This window comes from Harpia harpyja, chromosome 1 (genome assembly GCF_026419915.1).
Source record: "Harpia harpyja isolate bHarHar1 chromosome 1, bHarHar1 primary haplotype, whole genome shotgun sequence".
In the NCBI taxonomy this organism is placed as follows: domain Eukaryota; kingdom Metazoa; phylum Chordata; class Aves; order Accipitriformes; family Accipitridae; genus Harpia; species Harpia harpyja.
In genome coordinates, this window is record NC_068940.1 from 59686826 (window position 1) to 59710193 (window position 23368).

The window sequence follows — 23368 nt, forward strand, 5'->3', positions numbered from 1 at the left end:
AGAACCAGGTAACTCTACTGTTACAGTGGAAAAAACCTTCTCTAGTCTAGATAGTGTTTTAGAGAAGATGTGCTCTGCACCTGTCTTATACAAAACATGAAAGTTACAATTATAAAACTCAGCAAGAATTAATATATTTTGATATTATTAGTTTAGGTTTTCATTAAAAGCACCCTTATGACTTTTTTTTTTTTAACCAAACCCTCCCACTCTTTCTATCAAAGCTTCTTTGCACTGCTAAACTCAAAGATCCAGCACTTGACTTTGCTATGTCAATATGTTTCTGGTATAGGACATGTAGTTATATTGTAGTTACAATGTAACACCTATTAGGTTGTACAAGGCAAAAGGATGCAAGGAGGTAGTGCTGTTTTCCACCACACCTATCATTCAGGTGTCAGCCACAGTTTAAAAAAAGTAGTACGCTGAAGAATGGATGAAGTCTATAGTAGTGACTAATGTTTCATTTCTTCTTTCAGTTGCATGTCAGTCCCAGTTGTCATGAGAGCTATCTTCAGGAACGCTGCCAAGGTGAAAGCTGATAGTGAAACACAAGATGTGGAAGTAGACACGAAACAAAAACCTGAACCACCATGTGAGCAAATTATGGATTCTAATAGTCTTGAAGAAAGTCTTTCTGTGGCTGGTCAGCAAGATTTGGTAGTAACAGATAAGCCAAGTATTACAGACAGCCCAAAAGAAAATCTCTCCACAGCCGAACTGGAAACTCTGCGTGATAACACGGAAAAAAGTAGTACCACAGTAAGCACAGAAACTTTGTGCAGAGTGGAGGAAAGTAATTCCACAGCTAGTACAGAAGCTGTTATGATAAATAAGTAAACCACACAATCTACTGTTTGATAATCAAACAAGAAAGAAATATTTTCCCTGGCGTAGATTGCTTTTGCAGAAGTAGTTGGAGAGAACTTGGCAAGCTCACTGTCTACTTAGTAATTTGTGAATGGAGTTTCCTCTTTGCACACTATTAAATATATAGAAGTAATACTCTTGAATTTGCATTTTTAAACTTCCAAATTTGGAAAGTCTAACACTGCTCTAGTAACCTTTATTTTTGTCTGCACCATATTCTACCATACTATGGAAGAAATTTCTAACATACGTGATACAGGCTATAACATAACACATGTACCTGTAGAAAAGTAATGTTTATACATGTCAGCATTATGCTAAATAAATTGAGAAAAAGAAAGTTGTTTGAACAATTTTGTACATACGTAATTAATGCAGACAGCCCTATTTTGTCCACTGTTTCAGAAACAGGTTCCATAAGAGACTCTTAACTGCAATTCTGTTTTCCCCTAATGCAGAAGTGGTACTGAATGGCAGCCAAACTTACAGTCTACCAACTCCATGGCAAGATAATAGTCTTTAGTAAGAAAGTTGTAAACTCAAGTCTCTGAAAACCAAGTAATTTTTACCTTAGCATTTTTCTGGCCTCAAAGTATAAAACTGTTTTAATTTTTTTTTAAGTCAGCTGTTCAAAATTTCAGTTTGTCTCTGTCTAGACCTGCTTTGTCTCAGACATGAAGGAAAGCAACTTAAAACAAGTAAACTCCTCACTTACTGTAAATCAGTTTAATTAGTGTAAAGCAGAGAGGCATTCACAAAGAAAAGACTTCCTGGCCAGAGCAATTTGCAGCTACAGTTAAGGCAAGCAACAGGAAAAGGAGTCAAATACAGAATGTTGGCACAAATACAGAGTTGTCAGAAATACGCATCTGTGGCTGACAACGTGTTTCTACGAGAAGGTGAATAAACCTGGGAAAGGTTGGGAAAAACAGTATGGGAATGAGGGAGAGAGAGTTCAGGCTAGAGCAACTGGCAAAATAAATACAAAAATAACACAAGGAAGTTAATTAGACTGGAAACATGTTCAGTGTGGTCTAACAGGGTAAGAGTAGATGGTCTAACAGTAAAACAATGGAATTGTCAGTAATTCTGCATTTGAAGAGAATGGTGTGTTTTCAGCAAAAGTGAAATAAATATAACTGTATGAGGAGGAAAAAAATTATTTTTAACTGTGAAAAAGTGCACTGCACAATGGTTACAAAAGATGAGAGGATGAATTTGACAAAAGGCAAAAAATTCCTGTATTTTATAAAGTGACTAGAGAGAGTCACAGCCATGCATCAGCCTGCACATGATCCACAAACTGAGAATCAAATCCAGCTGAGATAATTTTAAAAACCACGAGACAGAAAAACTAATGTTCCAGTTGCTGGACATGATGGAGTATATCCAGTGATAAGCCCAGTTGCTCTACTAGCCAAATAGTCTGTTCTTTAACCCAAGCAAGGGTTGACCTTTCAGGATCTGTGCAGAGTTTTGCCTTGCTGCACTCAGACTGCAAGGAACCAACCTCACCATTATTTCTACAAGTGTTTTCACCAAAGCTGCCAACGTCTTCGTGTTTTCCAGCTATAACTTCATTGTACTCTGTCCCAGCTGGAGCTGTGTGATTAAGGTCCATGTCCTGAACAGACTCTAAAATGTGTCCGACATGTGGCTGTTCAATAGAATTCAGATACTTAAGCACATCTTCTTCATGCTTTCCAACCACATCAAGAAGATTATTTATCTTACTTAAAGCAGAATCACATCCATTAAAGTGACACCAGGATAAGAGAGCACTGAAAAGTGAAGAACAACAATAACAAAAGTGATTACATGTACCCACACAAACCTCCAGTTGTTGAAGGGAGGTAGCAATGTGATGAGATTTCTATACTACATAAATGTATATGTTTCATTCACATTTTCTGGGAAATTCAAGCAGTAGAACTGAATATTAAACTTAAAGATGTAGATTCAGATAATTTTGGAAGAGCAGCTGAAGGACGATTTTTAAGAATGATCACTCTACACCCAGGTAGGCAATTCCCTATATTCAAGACGTAAGAATTCTCAGGTTGCTCACTTTGGACAGATTCAAAATGGACTTTTTTTTTTTTTTTTAATTAAAACAAACAAAAAACTGCATGCATGGTCCCTCCACACACACTCTCCACACACACACTACCTTAAGGAGTTTGTAACCTACTTCAGGGTTCCTCTGAACTGGCCACATGTAACCATCAGCTCAGCACCGTGTCTGTAGCCTTGATTAAAACCTTCCTGGAGTGCAAGTTCTTTTGCAGCCTCAATTCCATCCCTATAGCCTTCCTATAATAGGAGTAGTGGAATAGGTTGTTCAGAAAATGAAAAATTGGACCTATGACAATTTCATAACAATAAAAAAAAGTTTAAACAAGTATTCAGTCTCTTAAATGACAGCTTCTAGATTTGAACATCCCTCCCAGCTATACCCGTACTGCCAAACCAAAACATGCTTTTTGCAGTGCATTATGATTTACTGTCTGTAAGATCCAGTTCTTTTCCAGAAGGATCCCCAGAAGGTCAGAAAATAAGAAAAGTATTTTTAGAAACATCAAAAAACGAGACAAATCTGCAGGAAAGCATGCTTGCTTTCATGATGACCAACTCCTTTATGAAAAACTCCTCAGAATACCACATATAGATTTCTAGACATCTAAAAATACATAGGCTGCAAAGCCTTCCCTTTAGCAGAGGTACTTTCCTGTCTGTAATCCATATACTTGTTTTCACAAAACTAATTATTGAGCCTCGCTTCTCTCTTTGCCGGATCTCACTCAATTAAAGAGTTATACTGGAAAAAAGATGCTGATGGAGTGAGTCACATATAAATACAGATAACATTGTGATTGCTTTCTGTAAGAAACAGCTAATGATTGTAATGCAAATTAATTTCTTTATATTCTAATCACATTACCATATAATGTAGAATAATTCTTAACTTTTTTTCACACCAAAATTGCAAGTTGTAAGAGTGAAAACTTCTAATTGCTCACGAGAGAAGAAAACCAGCGGCCTTGCTAGAGAAATAGCCAGGAACAAGAATGTTTCTTTATTTCACCCAACATACAGCTCTAACCTCAATAACATTTTATGATTTTGCAGTATCTACTCATAAAATACCAGAGGGATTTGTGTAAGAACACTAAACAGCCCCTTAAGAAAACTAGTCTTTTCAAGGGACTCAGATGCAGGAAACTTTTCCTTGGAGAATAACACAACAGCTCTGTTGTAACACCCTTCCTCATCAACAGCCTACACAACAGCTTCCATTCATGTTCTTCAGCCAAATGCTGCTCACCCGTGAGCAGACGAGCCCTACTGGCCCCACTCTGAATGATAACGTATCTGTTGAAGTAACCTGGATTTATGTACTTGTTTTGTTCCCTGCAGAATTCCAGGGAAGGAAGGGCTGCAGAAACCAGCTTTCATAAAATATTTTTTTCACTAGAATAAATAAGCCAAAGAGCTACCCAGACCGCAACGTCCAATTGTGGTTCCACATGGAGTCACACATCTTAAATCTGACTGATGAAGAACTCTACTTAAAAACCAAAACATCTCATATTTATTTATTAGCACTGTTTAGCTGTGTTGCCCTACATCTACTAGTGGTATACCTATATACCATATATATGTGTATATATACACAAGTATGAAGCAAATAACTCACATCAGAATTTAGCACTGCCTTTTACAAATGCATATGGTTGTACAGAGGGAGCTGATGTCATGGTAAAACAGTGCTTTGCTCTGATGACTACTAGGATAGAGTTTCTGTAAATCCCTGCTAAACCTTCCTGACATTCAGAAGAAACTATACAATAACTTTTAAGCAGCCACTCTTAGTTTTCTGCTTTAAATCAGCCATATGTTTATCAAGGTATGTATCAGTAAATCTAAAATGGTTAAAAAGACTACTAAATCATTGTTATAGAAATACCTTCAATCTTTTTTTCATGGTGCTGTTCCATTCTTTCTGTAGTAGATACATCTCATCTGCATCTTCATCAAATATATCCTCACTGGATTGGCTGACTGCAACTTGTACCCAGGACATAACAGCAATGATGACTATGACCTCTGTTTATCTGGTAAAAACAATACTGAGAAACTCTCAAAAGTCCCTCTGGCGAAGTGTCAGATTAGAAGTATAGGCAAAAAAATTGAGTTCAGAAGAGAAGTCATGTCAGGAGCTGATTATTCAACCTGTAAATTTGTTTCCACATGGAAAACAGATGCTGTTTACCATCAGGGTGCATCTGTCAAGAGAAGAGAGTCAGATCATCACTGGTAAAGCAACTTCTATAATTTATGAGAACAACTTAAGACAGTAGTTTCTACCCTTCTTATGGCACTGACATGCATATGCACGTCAAATTAGTGTTTTTAAATGTTGCTAGTACATGAACAGCAGGCAGAAACAACTTTATGACTTGATCCTGATAGCAGCTGACAAACAGCTCCACATAGCTTCCATGCGGCGCATTAAGTTTACACACAGGTAATTGTCTGCAGAGTTAATAACTGGCAAGGACTTTCACCTTTGATTTTCAGTTTCCTGGTTATGCCAAATACTTAACCATCTTATAAATCTTGAATAGAAACATTCCTTCATAATTTGAATAAAGAATTAGCTACTTCTACTGCAGAGAGAAGAAAACAGAATTGGATTATTTCATATTTTCCACTGAAAAAAACCTTAAGAAGCCACTCACAACTAATTCATTGCATCGGTGGAAATTCCTACAACCCACAAACGCTGTTTCTCGCAAGGGCGCCAACGGCTCTCAGGGACTCGAGGGTGGCAGGAGCCATCCCGCCCTCGGCCACGCTGCTTTTCCCGGGACACAACGGGCTGGAGTCTCGCCGTCTGCGGGCTCCCTCCCCGCGGCGGGCCAGAGGTGCACCCCACCGTCCCCACGCCCTGCCCAAACCCCGGCCGAGCCCACAGGCCCCCCGCCGCGGCACCGGCCAGGCCCCGACCCGCCATTTCACGGCCGGCCGCTCAGCCCGGCAGGCGCCCAGCTCCCCACAGGCGGCCGCGCTGCGGGGAGCCTTCTACCCCCAGCTAGCGGCGGGCGCAGCCTCCCCTCCCCTCGCCTCGCCTCTCCCAGCTACTCGCTCAGACCCCGCCGCCAGCCTAGCCCCGCGCCCCGTCCCCTCACCACAGCAGCCTCACCACCACGCTCCGCCGCATGCTGCGTGCCACCATGTTAACTGAGGGCAAACAGGCTTCACTGCCGTCGGAAGTAATAGGGGCGCGGCAGCCATGTTGGCCGAGGGCAAGCTCAGCGTAGGCCGCAGGTAAGGAGCCGCCATCTTAACCAGCAGCTCTGTGGCTTCAAAGCCCGTCTGAGACACTGGAGGCGGGCGGCCATCTTGAGTGCGGGCGCAGCCTCGCATCCTCCTCAAGGAGGCGGGGCGGCGTGGCCGGGCCGCTGGGCCCTGCTGCCCGCCGAGGGGTGCGAGTTGTGGGAGGAGGCAGGCCGCCGGCGGGCGAAGGAGCTGTTACTGTGAAGCCCTGTCCCGGCTTTCTGGAGCGAGCGGCGTGTGGCTGCCTCAGGCTAACTCCGGGGGGGGAGTGCTCCCCGGGGGGTGGAGGTTTCGTCCTCTTTTCAGTCATAACTTGTGGAATTTTTTTTAAAAATTGCCTCGTTGGCTTCTGAATCTTCAAGGTCCTTGTGTGTCAGGCGTGCCCTTAAGCTGTCGCCCACAAGATTTAGGCATTACAATAATAAATCCTTTTTAATATGAAGGGTGCCGGCAGGAGTCAAGTGTTTCATTGCTTGCTTCTATTAGAGAAAACAGCAATATCCTTCTGACATAAATGCAACAGAATAATGTGTTTTTCTCGGTGCATGCTGCATTTGGCTTATGAGCATAAGTTTAAACTTGGTTAATCTTCATGAACATACTATACACTGTAGGGGTCGGTCATGTTGCCGAAATCCGGAATAAAACTCCTTAACAGCAATGAGAAGTTAAGAAGCAGGCACTCCTTTATTGCAGCACTGGGCACACGGGGGATCGCTCCACCTATCGTGTGCACCTGTCTGGTTTAACTATACAGTTAAATACACACCTGTTATATATATTCACTAGATTTCCAAACAAAATGTTAATTCCTTTTCAATGATTGGTCTTTTAATCATACCACCTTATTAATATTCTTATGTTAAAACAATCATTGGTCAATTTCACTTAACTCTACTGATTGGAATCCTCGATAAGGGGGTTTCCAAGCAGCAAACTGGTGTCCATGACGGTTTCCTTAGTTTTTGAAACAAAACATAGAAAGACCAGTATCTTCCTGGTGAGGTTTCTATGGTTTGCTTATTTCAAACTTAACAATACTAAGGTTCCTATAGTCACACATAACAGTTCCTAAAGTTTCTAAGTTCCTATGACTACATTTCAAACTTAACACTCCCATACCTATGCTTCACAATTTTCTACTTCTTAATCAAACCAAACTCTTATATATATATAATTGGATTTTAATTTCTTTATCAGAATATTTTCAACATTCCCCCCTTTGAAAGTTTTGAAAATCATTTCAATACTTTCACTATCATTTTACTAATCACTTACTATATGGTGGAGGAAACTCTGAGATTGTTTGTCCATCTTGCTGTCTTGCAACAGCTTGGATGATCATGCGATTAAAAGAAGTTTTACGAGTAATTTGCCTTTTCAAAAAGTAATAAATCAAAATGATCATTACAAAAATTATCAACAAGGTTAATATTGTACTAATCAATGATTTGATCCAAGAACTCTGATTCTAACCTAATCCCTTAAAGATCTTGTCTATCCAACTCTCTTGCATATCTTGTTGCAACTCTTGAGTGTCTTTCTCAATTTTTCCCAATAATTCCAAATCATGTTCCACATCCTGAGTTACATTCGGAATGTGTATACAACAATGGTCTATTCTGTCTTTTAAATATCCACACACTCCGTGTTCTTTGAGTAAAAGCATATCTAAAGCCATTCTATTTTGCAGAGTCATTTTGGAAGTGGCCTGTAATTGTATATTTAGATCTCTAAATCCTTTTCTGGTCACATTGGCCAGTTTCTCTACTTGTCCTGTTAGTTGGTACAGCCAATCTCGATTCCTATATATTGCCAAAGGGGTTAGTAGAGATTCTAGGGTCCAACTAATTCTAACTCCAGTGGAGGGTTCATTCCATTCATCATCTATTTCTGATCTTTTTGCCCGTTCCAATTTTAAATTTTCTAATGATCCTTTAAAAGGAGACTTTTTCCAAATTGGGCATAATGTTGGCATTCCCAAAGTGATTTGTTTTACCTTCTCATCAAGAGGCAGGTGGGTTGTCTAGGTTTCATCACTCATTGCCTAAACTAAGTGTCCTGGACTCTGAATAGTAGTTTTTCTGCAACTAAATATTGTTCCTCTTTTAGGTTTAAAGGTTTCAGTCAATTGAAGATCATTTTTAAGTCCTCTACACAAGCAGCCATACTTCACGGCTGCTGCTAAAGGTGGAATTCTTTGGATTGCCATGTCTTTAGTACTGCAATTGTATATTTTCTCACATTTCCACCAAGGTATTGAATTTTCCTTCTTTCTTAATGTACTCCCTTTGTCATTTACTGATGGTCAAGTTGTAAAAATGGTTCCATCCCAAGTAAAACACCAAGGAGCTTTAGCCATATATTGGAATTGAGACAGTATAGTCATAGACCACACTGAGTCCCAACTAATTGTCCTTTCTAACATTGTCTGATTAGCCTTGTCACATTTCCATTCCATGATCATTCGAGTTGTATTTTTCTTAACTTGTTCATCATAAGTACAATATCTTACATTATGAAATCTCCCAACTTTAATAAAAACAGAATTTAATAATTTTTCACAATCTGCCCTGCTCCCTGGAGACTTCCATTGTTTCTTGATAATTGTCACTTGTTCTTGCCATCCAACTACTGGTCTTTGTTCACAGTGGCTAGTCACATTTCTATGTTCTAAATTAGTCAAATTCATTGTCAAAATTCCCCATGGAACAGATTCACCAGCTGCCCTTGGTATTGGTAAACAGGCAGTAATTTGTGTCACATTCCGGAAATTAGCAAATCCCTTAATCAATCCTACCATCAAATTTTCTTCCTGAGTTTTCTTTGGGAGGTAAATTAATTGTTCAGCTTGTCTCTTATTTCTTGCCTTTTTCTTCAGTTCAATTTGTCTTGCTAGATACTCGCTTTTTCCCTTATCTGTCATCTAACTAATTTCTAATTTGTCAGGATTAAATTCTGGAATCTGAGTAAAATTACATCCCAATCCCAGAATACCTCCATAGTTCACTGTTACTTGTTGTTCAGCCACAATCTCAGACCAGACCCCCACCAATATTATTTTCCAAATCAAAATGCATTTCCCCCAGATTCCAAAATTATATGGAAGATTAGGCATGCTTCAAAGTCAGTTTTAAGGTTCTAGGGTCTCTATATATAACTTTCCAAGATGATGGAGCTTTCTTCACCCGAGTATAGTGGATCCATGCATCTGATTCAGCAATCTTGACAGCGGTGAAAGTAGTCAACAATACTTGAAAGGGTCCTTTCCAGCGTTCCTGAAAAGGTTCAAAAGTCCATGTCTTCACATAGACATAATCACCTGGTTGGAAATCATGTACTGGATTTTCCAAAGACAGAGGTCTGTTCCAAACAACCACACTCCGAAGTGCAGTTAAAGTTTTTCCACATATCCTGTATAGCAGATTCCATTTTCAACAAAGCTGCTACCATCTGTGTACAATTCCCAGTCTGGATTGTCCATAGGTACATCCTTCAGATCCTCTCGACTGGAATATACATACTCAATGGTAGTCAGGCAATCATGTTCCAGTTGTCCTTCTTCCTGTATAGAACTCAAAAAGACTGCAGGATTAGTCAAATTAGTGGTTTTCAAAAGTACATCATCTTGCTCCATCAAAATTACCTGATATTTCATCATTCTGCTTGGGGAGAGCCAATGGCCCCCCTTTTGTTCTAATACTGATATCACCATATGTGGTACATATACCACCATCATCCTTCCCAAAGTCAATTTTCGGGCCTCCTGTATTATCATCACAGTGGCTGCTACTGCTCTCAAACAAGCAGGCCAGCCTTTACTTACAAAGTCCAATTGTTTGGAAAAGTATCCAACCGGTCGCTTCCAACTTCCCATCTTCTGAGTCAGCACTCCCAGTGCAAGGTGTTGTTTCTCATGTACGAATAGCTGGAAGTCTTTAGTTAGATCCGGAAGTCCCAGGGTTGGTGTTGTCATCAGGGCCTGGTTTAGATTCTTGAAAGCTCTCTGCTGATCTGGACCCCATTCAAATGGTGGACCCTTAAGAGCTTCATATAATGGTTTAGTCAACAGACCATAGTTCATTATCCATAGCTGACACCACCCAGTCATTCCCAAAAAGGTTCTCAATTCATGGGTATTTCTCGGCTCCGGGATGTTGCAAATTGCTTCTTTGCGGTCTGTTCCCAACTGTCTTTGTCCTTGTGAGATTTCAAAACCCAGATATATCACAGTCTGTTTTGCTATCTGGGCCTTAGTTCTAGAGATTTTGTATCTGCTTAACCTCAAAAAGTTTAAAAGATCAATTGTTACCTTTATACACGCTGGTCTCTCTTCTGTCGCTATCAATATGTCGTCTACATACTGTAGGAGCAAATGTCCAGGTTTGGGACCATCTTGTTTCCACATCTCAAGTTCTTTTGCTAATTGACTCCCCAAAATTGTTGGACTGTTCTTGAATCCTTGCGGCAATCTTGTCCATGTCAATTGTGTCTTTCGTCCTGTTTTTGGATTTTCCCACTCAAAAGCAAATAATTTTCGACTTCCTTCTTCCAGGGGTATACAAAAGAAAGCATCCTTTAAATCAAGCACTGTAAACCACTGGTGATTCTCCCCTAGAGCTGTTAAAAGTGTATATGGATTGGCCACTACAGGATGTATGTCTTTCACTATCTGATTTATCGCCCTCAAATCCTGTACTAATCTATATTCTCCTGATGGCTTTTTCACTGGTAAAATTGGAGTATTATATTCAGATTCACACTCCTCTAAGATTCCATATTCCAAAAATTTATCAATTAATTTCTTGATTCCCAATCTAGCCTCAGATTTAACTGGATACTCTTTTAATCTCACTGGTTTCACATTTTCCTTCAGTTCTACTTTTACAGGCTGTGCCATTTTAGATTTTCCAGGTATCTCTGTGTTCCAAACTGTAGGGATCACAGCATCATCAACTTCTTGTGGCATCTCCTAAATCTTAACCTTCTCTTATATCATCAATATTTCTCCTGTCTTTGATTCTGGTATTTTTAAAAGAATTTCTCCTCCCTCAAAAGCTATCTGTGCATTTAATTTGGATAACAAATCTCAACCCAACAAGGGTATCGGACATTCTGGCACATACAAAAATTCATGTGTAATTGCCATATTTCCAAATTTTAAATCAAGGGGTTGAAAGAATGGTCTATTTTCTTGTTTCCCAGTCGCTCCAATTATATTCGCTGTTTTATTTCCCAATTTCCCTTTATAAATATTCAAAACAGAATATACTGCTCCCGTATCAACTAAAAATTCAACTTTATCATTTCCCAGCTTAATTGTAACCAGAGGTTCAGCTGGGTTCCCCTCCGGTCCCCTTCATTCATTTAAAGTCATCATTTTTGCTGACTGCCCCATAAAAATCAAAGTCAATTGCTGTTGTTCTGCCTCTGTTTCCAATTTCAAATCAGTATATTTTTTAGCAGTGTCCTTCAATTTTTCCAAAAACACAGAGGGAGATTCATTTTTATCTTGCTTTATCTCATATAATTTAGACCAATTCAAAGCTTTCGGCATTGCATGTTTTACTCCATACAATACCCATTTTTGATACCGAGTTAACCTTCTCCTGTGTACAGGGTCATTTGGATCCCACTGGGGATCTCCCGAAGGAAAACTCTGTTCCAAAGTTCCAGAGAGCATTTCATTCATAAGTGCTGCCTTGCTTGTGCTTTTCCAGTTTTTAATACCATCTGTTTTTCAGTACTATTCAATAAATTATTCTCCCTGACTCAATACTCCTTTCCCATGAATGTGAGGGAGAGAGATCCTGCTCCTCCCTTGGTGGGGCTATTTCTAATTCTAGTTCCATTTCATCTTCTTTTGGTACTGTACATCTAATGCACCTCCTTCCAATATCACAAGCCGAACAACAACTCAGCTTTCTTATTTTCTGAAGTTAATGTCATCACCAAATTGTCTCGACTAATTGACTTGCATTCCTTTTGCCAATCCGTTCTCTGCCTCAAATAAAAGAACAGATCCACATATGGCACTTCATTTACCCTCTCTCCTACAAAATAACATTAACTGTAATATAGTATTATAACTTAAAGTTCCATTTGTTGGCCACTTTTCCTGCTCTTCCAAAACATACAAAGGCCACCAATGATTACAATATTCAATCATTTGACTTTTACGTAAATCACCATGTAATTCACTCCAATGTGCCAATAAACATCCCAATGGTGATGTTTTCGGTATCTTTTCATCAGTGGTTATATTTCCCATACTCTTACTCTTAAATAATTTGGCTAATGCCATTATACTTATATCAAATACCAAATGCACCAAATATCAATTATCAAAGTTCCAAATATTAATAACCAAATATCAAATGCCAAATATCAAATATCAAATACCAAATACCAAACAAATGCAAATGACAATTGTCCCAGATACACAGATGTCCAACCCAGCAATAGCTTTCGCTTATGACTTACGGGCAGACACAGATACACAGATGTCCAACCCAGCCATAGCTTTCGCTTATGACTTACGGGCAGACGCCTAGGCTTCTACACAGATGGGTACCCTCTGAGCCCCAACCCTGCGAAGCTTTTGCCGCGCCTTACGGGCAGGCTATCCGAACAGATTCCAAAAAAGAAGTGCCTTACCCTTTCTCCAGGGAACGTTGCGAGGAGCTTTGCGAGTCGAGAGTGATGGTTCCCCCCGAGAATCCCTCGGTGCCGGCTGGAGTTCGATCACCACTCGATCTCGTCCAGTCTCACTCGCAAGGTCCCATCTGGGTCGCCAAAACTGTTGCCGAAATCCGGAATAAAACTCCTTAACAGCAATGAGAAGTTAAGAAGCAGGCACTCCTTTATTGCAGCGCTGGGCACACGGGGGATCGCTCCACCTATCGTGTGCACCTGTCTGGTTTAACTATACAGTTAAATACACACCTGTTATATATATTCACTAGATTTCCAAACAAAATGTTAATTCCTTTTCAATGATTGGTCTTTTAATCATACCACCTTATTAATATTCTTATGTTAAAACAATCATTGGTCAATTTCACTTAACTCTACTGATTGGAATCCTCGATAAGGGGGTTTCCAAGCAGCAAACTGGTGTCCATGACGGTTTCCTTAGTTTTTGAAACAAAACATAGAAAGACCAGTATCTTCCTGGTGAGGTTTCTATGGTTTGCTTATTTCAAACTTAACAATACTAAGGTTCCTATAGTCACACATAACACAGTTCCTAAAGTTTCTAAGTTCCTATGACTACATTTCAAACTTAACACTCCCATACCTATGCTTCACAATTTTCTACTTCTTAATCAAACCAAACTCTTATATATATATAATTGGATTTTAATTTCTTTATCAGAATATTTTCAACAGTCAGAAAATCAGCATTGTCTCAACACTGTCACCAGGAACATGAACAGTACATTTCCTGACAAGGGCCTGTTTGGAGCGCAGTGGCCGATCCCAGGAATGGAACGCGTGGTACAAGGCTCCTGGAAGGTACCTGGCTAGAGCCATTAGACTGTCAAAAAGGATGGATTGCAACTGTTGCCATAACATCGATGAAGAAATCATGAACTTTAAATGAACTTTGCTTCATTATAATACCAAAACACACCTCCTGGTCGAAGGCTACCCGCCTCCAAGACTTACCACGCCTCGGACACTGACCCTGCGCCTGCGTGATAGCCTCGCTCGAGAAGGGCGGAGACTCCTGAGGCAGAGGTGGAGCAAGGTGTGTTACTAAGCATAAAAGATGACTTCTGAACAACGGAAGTTTGAAGCTTCCCCACCAAGGACCACGACGATCGACGACGCTGGACCCGGGACTGTTAGGACGTCTTGAGATCAGGGGTGGTAGCTATAACTTCTCTTTCTCCTCTCTCTAAACTTAACTTTACTTTTCTCCTTTCTTTCACCCATCCCTAACTATCGCGTGCCTCTTCACAGGCAATACAATAAAGTTTTACTGTGTGATTATTGCTATCCCCTTTGGTGTTGGTCACCTTAATTTTGCACTTTCGAGATCGTAGCAAATGAACCATCACGAGTCCACCGAGTGGACTGCGACATACACGAACCTTGAATTCAAGTTGTATGTTTCTTCAAATTGCCAACTCCTGTTACAGTAAATGCCCTCTTACTGAGTGCTTCTGCAGGTCCCTGAGAGGGACTGTATTTGGTCCTTGTCTAGAGAGGCCGATTCCCCATTTACCAGGCTGGCCATGATACCACACTCACCCTCCAGCGACTGCTGGGTGTCCCACCTCCTGTCCCACGGATGGCTGGCAAGATTCATTACAGCAGGGCTAGGGACACTGCTGTGGATGACAGGAGAGCCTGTCCTCACACTGCACGTACTGAGAGATGAACGATCGCGTGCCGTGACTCACAGAGCCACAGCACTCTCATTCCCCTTGTCCCTCTTGTTTTGCAGAGACAGCCTGTCCTGCTCGTGGCCCTTCTCGGACGCTCGCTGCTGGTTGCATGCTGAGGTATGAGTGGCCAAGCAACCCAAATCTGTCTAGAAACTGGTGTGTCGGGATGAAAAGACACTGGTGCCTCTGGATGGCCAGAACTGTGCATATCTGTTGCTCAGCAGTTAGTATACATGTCCATGACTGCTGATTTCCTAGCCCAGTTCTATCACTTCTACCTCCTGTCCAGTAGAGGCTTATTTAGCTAGCTCTGCCATTTTTTTTAAACAGGCAACAACGCCGAATATAGCCTGCATGCACAGATGCACAGTCACAGAAAAGCCTTCTAGCAACAGAAACTCGTGACCCCTCATGACCAGTCATAATGGTACTACTAAACCTGCATTAACCCCTTGCTTATCCTCTTGCACTCTGTCCCCTCAGCCTCTTGCTCTTCTGGAAAAGATATACAGGTAATGTCTCAGGGTCACTGTGATTTTCCAAAATTCACACTATCTCAGTTTAAATGTCTTACAGTTACCAAAGCTGATCATTCCACGTGGGTGTTTGGTTAACCTTTATAACCATGAGAAACAATGAAGAAAGTTCATATTCCCACCCCTTTCTCTTCATAGTTGTGGGTGGATAATTTGGTGAATCATTGTATACGTAGAGCAGCATCGTTGGGTTATGAAGTGCAGTTGCAACTTGAAGACAAGTTGGTTGTATGCTGTGATGGCCTTGACAGGGCTGCTGGCAGGGCTTGAGGGTGAGGTGTAGTGCCTCAGGGTGTGGATGTTTTCCACACCTCTGTATGTTCTAAATAAAGCAGTATCTGCATATTATGGTGACACTTTGTAATGACACATGCCAAAGGATCAAAACACAAGAACAATATTTCACAGGCTACAAAACAGTTCTGGCATTTTTGCAGAATAAAGAAAAGTTACCTGAAAATGTGAAAAACAAAGTAGTAGTTGATCTGTGACCCGTTGTAAAGTTTGTCACTGCCATATCTAAGATAAAAACTGGCTAATTTTAGGATTGTGGTACCCGTTATACCAAAGGTACCTCTGAGCCATGAACATGCTTGCCTCAGCAGTTACTCCCTGCACACCTGCAGTACTGGGGAGAGGTTACAGAGGAGCCAGTACAAGTCATGCAGAGCTTATGACTACCAAGGGGTTGCAGGAAATTCTGATTTCAGATTTCTGTCGGCTTCAGCTTAGTGGTGAGGTTTGCCATTAAGCAATCAGCCACGAATGAACATGGGCTGCTCCTTTACACCTTTATTATCGTACATAATGCTTCAGATAAAGCATTGCTCCCATTCATATCATTATTACACACTCTTGTCTTTCAGTCGTCAGTGCCTCAAACCCAAACTGATGGGAACAGCCACTGGATTTTGTCATAATGCACAAAGATGCCTCAAGATTTCAAGATTTTTGAAGGGTGGTTGATTACCATAGCCAGGACTTGTGCTGCGTATGGGCTACTCTGTGGGGCAGGATGATCACATTCTCACTAGGGCAATTTCTACTGCTGTGTACTGCTGTCTCTGGCAGAGTTGAGCTAAGGCTTGTGAAGGGCCCAGGGCAGAGGACTATTACACTGTAGGTTATTCTCCAATCATACATGCTTATTGTCATGCACTGACAGAACGATGTTTCATTGGCTCCAATTGTGGGAGTAATACAATTCTTTTAAGAAATCACAGCTCTTAAATGGTGTTTGGATGAATTTCAAGAACATTTAAATCACTGTTCACTTGTTCTCTGTAGTAAACAAGGCTGAAACATAATGGAAAATAGTAAGCTATTGAAATGTGAGGAGATTGAAAACCATCAATATTTAATAAAGATGGTATATGCATTGTCACCAAGCATCACACAAAGTTTCTGAAGAGCCTTAAACCATAAGTCCCTCCCAAAATGCGTATTCTGCCTATGGTCAGGTCTGTAGTCTTTTCCAGGTACGTGGCTCTACTGCCTGGTCAGATTCTAGGCTGTTTTCCTTGAATATGGTGAATAACAGGGCATTGGTAGGACTGCCTACAACAGCAACAAGACAGACACATTCATGCTTACATGCAGCCTTCGTCTCTGTCTTGATCTTGGCTCTCTGCATTTTTCCTTCATGCGAGGTATGGTGGGGTTGTGTACAGCTGGCTGAATGTTGCAATAATAATACAGTGACCTCCAGTGCTTAAATCCTTTGCTTCCAGACCTACCACAGGCAAGGAAACAGTGAGCTAACAGGTTAACTGCAAGGTCATAGGCTTAATGAGGTTTTAAATATTGCAGCTTACAGCACAGGAGACTATAATGACCCTAAATTAAACAAGAGGGTTAAAATAAACCCCTAGGATCAATGATTATTACCAGGGCACAGTAATAAACATACATTTCTGTGTTTTCCTATAACATCTCTCATTCAGGATGTTAAGGGAATTTACTAGTAATGCCTTATCACCCTCTTGTGATGAAGGTAAGTAATACATAGGAATCACTTCCCCGTTTTTGTGAGATCACTTCTCTAATATCTAATCTCTTCTTTAATAACATACGATAATATTACACAATCCTTTGGATCAAAATGTCTCATTTAATGTCAGAAGAAAATGGAAGAATATGGAAGAGAGCTAGGAATTTATGAATATATCAAGGGTAAATGTCTTAACATTCACTTCAAAGCACCACAGGAATCTTTATAACCATTTTGCCATTACTTCTCACACAAGTGTTTTCAAGGGAGAGTATAGTTTTCTGCCTCTTCCTTCCCCCGTATTACCAAAGCACGGAACTCTGATAGTTAAATGTTACAACAAGGCAGTTTTCCTACTTGCAGAATCATTACCATTTCGGATCCTGGCGAAAAAAGAAACCTTCCCTGAATATTCCGTGGACTGCCAGCAGTTTGGCTTGTACTGAATTATAAGTGGAAGTGGTTAAGCAAAGTAATAATTTTTTTTCCCCTCCTTTCCCCAGGCTTGCTTTGAATGTCCCCAGGGAAGCCAGGCTTGCAGTCTGAAAACTGTACTCTGAACTGTTGTGTACTAAACAGAGCAGCACGTACAGTTTATTAACACCAACGCAGTTCCCCTCCATCTGTCATTTTCCTTGGTTTGCTCGCTCCTCAAATGGGTGAAATTTGTTGTCCCCAGATGTAGTCCATATTTTCATTCTGGAACTTCAAAAACAACTTTAACATTGCAAAAAAGATAGTATGGCTGAGGTCAAAACAAGCTATATACACATTCCAGCTCAAGATTAATGCTGACAGAACAGAGTGTAGTATGGGACTACACTATCCTTTTTAGAATATACAACAGAGAAGCAAGGAAGGAATATTCTTAATTGTCTTCAATCTGTTGACAGTGAGATTTTACAGTGTGAAATTCCACATGAACAGAAAAAGGTTATGTCAATAAGGGCAAGAAAATGTAATAAATTCTGTGTTTTGGTTGTGTAGCTGAATCATGTGTCTACTGAAATTGTAGTATCAGTGATGAGTCTGACTGGTTTTGTATCATCAATAAATCAGGACCCTGTAGCTCTGTGACTCAGATATCCTTCAATAAGATTTTTCTACTTTATTGGTTACATTTTTTGATGTAGAGCTGCCTTTTTTGTTTGTGTAATAATTGATTATAATATGCAAATAATTACTGTAAATGTAACTGGTCCAAGGAAAATGCTGTATTCTACTTAAGAATCACACAGACTTTTTATCACTCTTGCATTGCTTCAATGGGAGAGAAGTGCCAGCTCTTTTCCGTTGGCTAAGAGATGAATTGCCCTCTCTGTTTTATCCCTTGTATAAACTCAGGCAAATGATGAAAAACTGCAGGAATAGCAGCTGTACAATGCTGATCCAATTGTCTGAAGTGAATAGAAAAGCTAGAAGGCATAAAACTTGTGGAGTTCACTGATTTCTTTGGCACCTGAAACCATGAGAAAACAATTGTTTCAGTGACAATGCACTGTTTCTGAAAGGTTGAGGTTATGACAAGGGTGGTTAAATGGTGGCTTTTGAATTGCATGTGGGTTGTGAACAATTCCAGTACAGCATGTATGCCATATACGCAGCATGTAATTGGTTGTTTGGCTGTGCTAGCACAAAGGCTGCTGGGCAATTCATATCCTCAGCTGTGGAAGAAAGCGAGCTGGCATCGCTCTGCCTCTTGGAACCCAGCTATACACTGGGGCTGGCTCCCTCCAACAGGGAGCTACAGCCCCCTGCAGAGCCATTGTCACCTGTAAACTGCTACCAGAGCTCTCTGATGAGGGGCCTGCTAGGTGAGACAAAACAATTGCCCAGGACAGCGTATTGCTGGGCACGGCAAAATGTTTATGCCCCTTTTGCCCATTTTTACCTTGCAACTGCTGCTGCAGCCAGGTGGGGTGTTAGATGTTACTGCACCGCCCCAGCAGGGCAGTTGGGCTGTGACTTTCCGTTCTAGCTTCTGTCTTTCTTCCATTCTTAGTCCTTAACCAATGCTGGAAGAGCAAGTACCACTTTGCTGACCGCTCTGGCTCTGATTTATGCTCAGCCAACTGGAGGTGATGGCATGTAGCTAAATACTCAGGTATTTATTCTCCCGCCTTCCATTGAATGTGATCTTACCACTTTCCTGGGTTACTTTCTCAGACCTGCAAGTACAGATGCTCATCTTTCACAATTACCATCCGTGTCAGTGAAAGGTGCTATCTTCAATAGCAACTGCAGGTGCCATGCAGCTAACAGAACAGGGAATTTGACATTTAAACAGGATGAACCATTGCATGTGGCACATCTTGAATATTACTCACTAGTCTGGAAAAGACTGAGCACGGTTACTCATAGTTACTCCACAGTTGTTTCACAGGACTTAACTATATAATTCACACATGCAGTTACCTGCCTATACTTTGCCATTGTATTTTGCTCAGGAACAAACAAATGCAGTTCATCTGACCCAACAATAAACCACCATCTAAACAAGTAACATTAGGTATTTTTTTGTCACTGAATTATTGTGGTCAGTATCTGTCACCCTGACTTATGCTGAGAAGCACATTGCTATTCAGGTAGTTATTGATTTCTGTGGGTTTGCACTCAGGGTGATGCAGTTCTCAGCGTGCAGGATCACAGAGAAGGTGAACTTTCTCATCAAATTTTCAGCAGCAGAAGACTTGCTAGCTCCTTAAGAAAACTGAAACAGCAGTGGCCATGTTACAAGCTCGGGCCCTGACTTTAGAGTAATCAGATGATACATTCAAAGTCCAAAGCCACCTTTTTTACTCATCCAAAAGCTGCAGTGAGTACAGTGGCTCAGTGGGATATGTCAGGCAGGCTTGGCTCATATTTTAAATAGTGATAAAGAAGAGCTTCAAAGTTCTGCAAAGAACTAGGAAAAAAGAGCAAACCATCCTTCCGTTTTGTGAAATAAATGAGGTCACACCTTCAGCAAAACTATATGTTGTATTTTGCCACTGACTCAATGTATCAGCTGACTATAAACAATCTTACAAGTAATGCAGGAATTACATAGCAAAATCAGAATGAATTCAGCACCACTTGAAGGCTGAGAATTGAATTCCATGGCAATGTGACAGGCACTCTAAGTTACAGGAGATGAAATCTAAGGGAAGCTAATTTGAGGCAATTTGTGCAGACACGGCAAAAAGCTCTCTATAGAAATGGGCTACCTCGTTTTATTTCTTCCTAAATCCAGATTCCAGTTGTTTATCTTTCTAACTCCCATACAGATATCAATTCCTCTGAGAAACTTATCTAACTGCAATGGGGTTGTTTGGATAGTTCAACTCAGGTGAAAAATACACCTCAGAATGGCACCTGTGTTATAATTTTAATTATGTAGCAATTGCAAACTGATCACATTGTATATTGTAAGGTTTTAGAGTATCACCTGTCTGTGGAATATTAGTATCAAGGTCTATTCCTGTTATTTGTAGACATGCTGTACACTGAAATTAACTGTCAGTTCTGTTCCCAGAACTTTATAAAAAATTCACATTTTAAAGGCTTTTTCTGAATCATGTAACAAATTAAATTTTTTCTTTTTGTGAACTATCATATTCTATGGAGGAGCACCCATTATCACAATGTTTGGCAAAGGCATTTCCAGTTTATTAAAGAGACTGTGATTTAATAATTTGGCCAATGAAAATCTGCAGGTCCTCTGAGAATCATCTTAGCACATGTGGAATAGGTCCCTTTTTTTCTAGCAAGAAAAAAAGTAGTGTATAAATGTTTTGCTAATCTGCTGAGGGCTACATTTTATCCTCATGCAATATTAGCTTCTCAAGAAAATTCTCAGAATCTATTAAGGCATAAGATGGTGTAGTCTGTGATTACTTGAAAACGTAAAACCTTGTTTTGTCTGTCACTCCTACCCACATACTCCTGTGCAATTGCTGTTTTCTCTTTTCAGAAGCTAAAGCAACACAGACAAACCTTGTTTCCTGAATGACTGATGGGGTAATGAAAATTAATAGTGGCCCCTACAAACAGCATTGATTTTTTAAAATCTCAAAGATTGACACCTTATTTTTGTATTTGAAACAAGCATATGTCTGTTTGTTGTAATAAATGTAGGTATGCATGTATACCCTGATACCTACGAGCATTGTCTGCAGACTCTGAGGAGCTCAGGGGCATATTTCAAATTCACTTCAACAAGGGCACCAGGCTGTGTAATAAGGATTTTGTAAAAATCCATCCCTTAGAATCTTGTAAGTAATCTCTTGGATATCCTACAGGCTCTCTTTCATAAAGCTTTCAACAGAGTTGAGTGGGCTGTGTGCGTGTGTTTGAAGCTGCCCTGATTGAAATGCCAATATTCTCTCTCTCTGTGCTCTGAAATTTACTATTGCAATAAAACAGAAGCATTCCCTTGCATACCAAACTGAAGTGCCTGTGAAGAACAACCACTGAAACCCTCATTTATTTCATGGTTTCGGTTTAATTGACATCAGCGTTCAATCCTTCCTACTGGCCTATTCATTGTCTCCCTCTCCTGGAGATTCAGTCTGGATTCAGTGTACAGCAAATTCATTACTAAACTGCAGCACCTTCCGTCTCTGAAAGGAAGGGGAAAGAAAGAAGTTACACTGTAGTTAGAATAAGAAGAATCTAATCTTAGTATTTTTCTTTTATCTACTTTTTTTGGTCTTTTAAACTTTTAAGTATTTCCCACAACACTCACAGCAAGCAACCCACACCACCTTCCCCATTTCCCTGTCCAAGTCTCTGTTGAGGGAGAATATGTTAAGAGGATACTTACCTATCTCCCTGACTCCAAATAACCAGTGCCAAAGATAGCGTAATACAAATATTTCTGAATAAATCATGAAATGATTGATGGGTAAAAAACATTGCAAACAATGTATTTTAGGCATAATATTTAACCAGCAGCAATAAACCTGCTCATTTTGTAAAGAATATGAGTAATTTGTTTTAATACTAAAGGATAAGAATTCCTGTAATTTGTAAGAATGACCCAACCAGCTCTAATCAGAGACTGGGGAGCATGTGGATGAGTAGCATGCAGTGTGCAAATACATAGGCAATGATGGGAGGAAAAATAAATTGCTCAGAATGGCGAAGGCTCACTGGTACCCACCAGTCCTTCCACAAGAATAGGGCCCAAAATGTGTTTGAAATTAGGGTAGAATAACTGGTGTGGTGTAAAATAAAGAGGGCAAGGAGGCAGGTTTGGTAAAATATTGCCTCACTTGAGGAAATAAAAAAAATTATTACCTGTAGAAAATAGGAAGAATTATATGGGTGGGGCACAGTTCATGGAGTGTAGCCTCCATGTTAATGCAATTTCTTGGGAAAGTGTTGGGGGAAGGATGTGGTAACATATTAGGGAGTACAGTGCTACAGATGATATTTTTTAATACTAAACACACAACGATCCTAATGCTCTTTTAAGCATAGTGAAGACCATGTGGGAAAAAGATCCCCCCAAACCTGGCTTTCTGGTATCTTTCTCCTGTTCTTGGGACAAATCCTCTAGAGCTCTCTCTGACATTTGTATGACAGTAGTTGTTACCTGTGGGGACCACGTAGCCTTAGAGCTCGGCTGTGGTAGGGATGGTATTGTGGAGTAAGATGATTATGAACTCTAGGATAACCACTAAGAAAATACTAATTTACTCTGCACTTACAGCTCACCACATTTGTAAATTGTGTCAAAATTCTGGTAAAAGTTAGGGGCATTGGCCAGTGGGATTTCATAGCAGATGCCACATCAATGCTATACAGCATAGCAGCATGGAGTGAGAGCAGAGCCATTCATAGATGGAGCAAGTTTATTGTCGCTTCCGTAGCTGAGAACTTAGAAAAGGTCCTAACTCTTCACATTACATCTGGCTAAGTGGAAGGACAGTCTCAACTTCTACTGTGGGCTTAGATTCCGCATTGGTACCTGATTAGGAGTCAGTACATTCAAAGTAGCTGAACCAAATCAAAAAAGTGAGGTAGATGCTCTGTTTCTACTCCATTCAGTGCACATTTCCTAAGTGTTTAGTCCTTAAAAAAATAAAGAAAAGAAAAGTAGAGGTATTGTGTAAAAATATCTACAGAATCTAAAGCCCTTCAAAAGAGTACTCTGCTACTAAATAATGTAATGGCGTGTATCACTCATTCATTAAATATCAATAAATAATTTAAAATTATAGGTAATTTGAAATGCTTCTGAAATTATATCC

At 40.3% G+C, this 23368-nt stretch overlaps 1 protein-coding gene across 4 annotated transcripts; it reads right to left on the reverse strand.

The window, feature by feature from the left end:
• Positions 1 to 1581: 1581 nt before the first annotated feature.
• YAE1 (YAE1 maturation factor of ABCE1) lies at positions 1582 to 6190 on the reverse strand. Of its 4 annotated transcripts, none has more exons than XM_052796048.1 (4): positions 6063 to 6190; positions 4838 to 5156; positions 3062 to 3183; positions 1582 to 2651 (listed from the first exon to the last, which is right to left on the reverse strand). In XM_052796048.1, exons 2-4 carry the CDS (start codon positions 4952 to 4954, stop codon positions 2225 to 2227), a joined length of 666 nt encoding a protein of 221 aa, XP_052652008.1. In that variant the 5' UTR covers positions 4955 to 5156; positions 6063 to 6190; the 3' UTR covers positions 1582 to 2224. The 4 variants fall into 4 exon arrangements, with proteins under 4 accessions (XP_052652008.1, XP_052652038.1, XP_052652029.1 ...); XM_052796078.1 differs by having other exon boundaries at positions 4838 to 4985; positions 6063 to 6129; XM_052796069.1 differs by lacking the exon at positions 6063 to 6190 and adding an exon at positions 5613 to 5998.
• Between the last annotated feature and the right edge of the window lie 17178 nt (positions 6191 to 23368).

Excerpts from the sequence above, each read along its gene's own strand:
- YAE1 (XM_052796048.1), bottom strand. The coding sequence starts at position 4,954 with ATGTCCTGGGTACAAGTTGCAGTCAGCCAATCCAGTGAGGATATATTT. Across the intron at positions 3,184-4,837 it reads CCATGAAAAAAAGATTGAAG|GAAGGCTATAGGGATGGAAT; the intron begins GTATTTCTATAA and ends CTCCTATTATAG. Across the intron at positions 2,652-3,061 it reads CAGTTCAGAGGAACCCTGAA|TGCTCTCTTATCCTGGTGTC; the intron begins GTAGGTTACAAA and ends TTCACTTTTCAG.